Here is a 1,689-nt window from a genome sequence, read left to right on the forward strand (position 1 = left end):
GGGCTTGCAGTTGCAGGGAGAGTACGTGGGACAGGGGGCCTCGGTGGTGGTGGTGACACGACGAGTGGTGGTAGTGGTGGGAGCCTCGGTGGTGGTGGTCACACGACGGGTGGTCGTGGTAGTGGTAGGGGCCTCGGTGGTGGTGGTGACACGACGAGTGGTCGTGGTGGTGGAGCTTGGTGCCTCACCTGGCAGGCAGCGGCAGACCAAGCAGCCATCACGATCATACTCGTTGGTGGGGATGGCGCCGGGCTTGCAGTTGCAGGGAGAGTACGTGGGACAGGGGGCCTCGGTGGTGGTGGTGACACGACGAGTGGTGGTAGTGGTGGGAGCCTCGGTGGTGGTGGTCACACGACGGGTGGTCGTGGTGGTGGAGCTTGGTGCCTCACCTGGCAGGCAGCGGCAGACCAAGCAGCCATCACGATCATACTCGTTGGTGGGGATGGCGCCGGGCTTGCAGTTGCAGGGAGAGTACGTGGGACAGGGGGCCTCGGTGGTGGTGGTGACACGACGAGTGGTGGTAGTGGTGGGAGCCTCGGTGGTGGTGGTCACACGACGGGTGGTCGTGGTAGTGGTAGGGGCCTCGGTGGTGGTGGTGACACGACGAGTGCTCGTGGTGGTGGAGCTTGGTGCCTCACCTGGCAGGCAGCGGCAGACCAAGCAGCCATCACGATCATACTCGTTGGTGGGGATGGCGCCGGGCTTGCAGTTGCAGGGAGAGTACGTGGAGCACTATGGATTGAACATCATATTCGGCAGAATGAGATTTTGCCGGTGATGGGGTTTCGCTGCGGTTTCAAAGCACAAGCACACCAACCGGCTCTCGGGTGGCTTCGTGATCGCGTCGTTGACGCTGGCTGACTGTTGTTGTAGTGGGGAAGCTTGATTCGCTAGAATATGAAAACGGCATGAGATGTTATTGTGCGCTTTTGGCTGGTAGCGTGTACAGTGCCCGACGGACAATTTTGTTCGCCAGCAGGTTAAACTTACAACATGCATTGATCGGGCAAATCTGGCAAGCAGGTGCTTCCTTGCTCGACGCCATTGTATTCACAGGTGTAGCCATCTTCAATGCCACAGATGCCTGAGCAGCCATCGCCGTTGAAGCGATTGCCATCATCCTAAGTTGCAAAAGCAAATCCACCGATGAGGATGGCGCGATGCCTCCTGGCGTCCTGGGGATTTATGAGAGGCGGGCAGGAGCAAACTTACGCAGGTCTCTCCGGGTTGCAATCGCTTGTCACCACATTCCTAGGCGGAGGCAGCCACCGAGTACGTGAGGCCGGCGACCAAGAATTCAAGGCCGGTGATGAGCAGCGACGGGCGCACAACTCTATGCAACTTACGGCGGTGATCACAGCCACGAGGGTGGCCAGGATCAAGAAGCGCAACATGACGACGTTCAAGTGGCGCAGCGCGGCAGCACCAGGTTGAACGATGGGCTGAGGTGTTTTGACAAGGTGAATGTGTTGCCGGCAGGGGCGTGTGTTGGATGACTGAAGCCTTGTTCGCACTCTAGGCGGGGAGGAAGGAAGAGGAAGGCGGTAGGCCGAGATGATGGGCAGCAGAGGAAGGAGAAAAATGCCTGTTGAGCTTGCCACGATCGATCATGTACGAGGGGCTGGCAATGCAGGTGGGCAAGACATGATCACGATGGTGGACGATCGACGCTCCTGGCTGTGCCAGAGC

General features: G+C 59.4%; 2 protein-coding genes across 2 annotated transcripts in view; one reads left to right on the top strand and one right to left on the bottom strand.

Moving 5' to 3' along the window:
- Window positions 1–1,096, bottom strand: part of MONBRDRAFT_39241 (uncharacterized protein) — a gene marked incomplete at its 5' end in the record, with an annotated part of 21,340 nt that extends 20,244 nt beyond the window's left edge. The window contains 3 exons of the mRNA XM_001750605.1: window positions 26–732; window positions 814–890; window positions 991–1,096. Of these exons, the coding sequence (XP_001750657.1) occupies window positions 26–732; window positions 814–890; window positions 991–1,096 (890 nt within the window). The remainder of the gene's footprint in view (window positions 1–25; window positions 733–813; window positions 891–990) is intronic.
- Window positions 1,097–1,609: 513 nt separating this feature from the next.
- MONBRDRAFT_12732 (uncharacterized protein) overlaps window positions 1,610–1,689 on the top strand; it is a gene marked incomplete at both ends in the record, with an annotated part of 19,636 nt that continues 19,556 nt past the window's right edge. Inside the window, one exon of the mRNA XM_001750594.1 lies at window positions 1,610–1,633. Within this exon, the coding sequence (XP_001750646.1) occupies window positions 1,610–1,633 (24 nt within the window). The remainder of the gene's footprint in view (window positions 1,634–1,689) is intronic.

Source organism: Monosiga brevicollis, genomic scaffold, assembly GCF_000002865.3.
Source record: "Monosiga brevicollis MX1 MONBRscaffold_44 genomic scaffold, whole genome shotgun sequence".
NCBI lineage: Eukaryota > Choanoflagellata > Craspedida > Salpingoecidae > Monosiga > Monosiga brevicollis.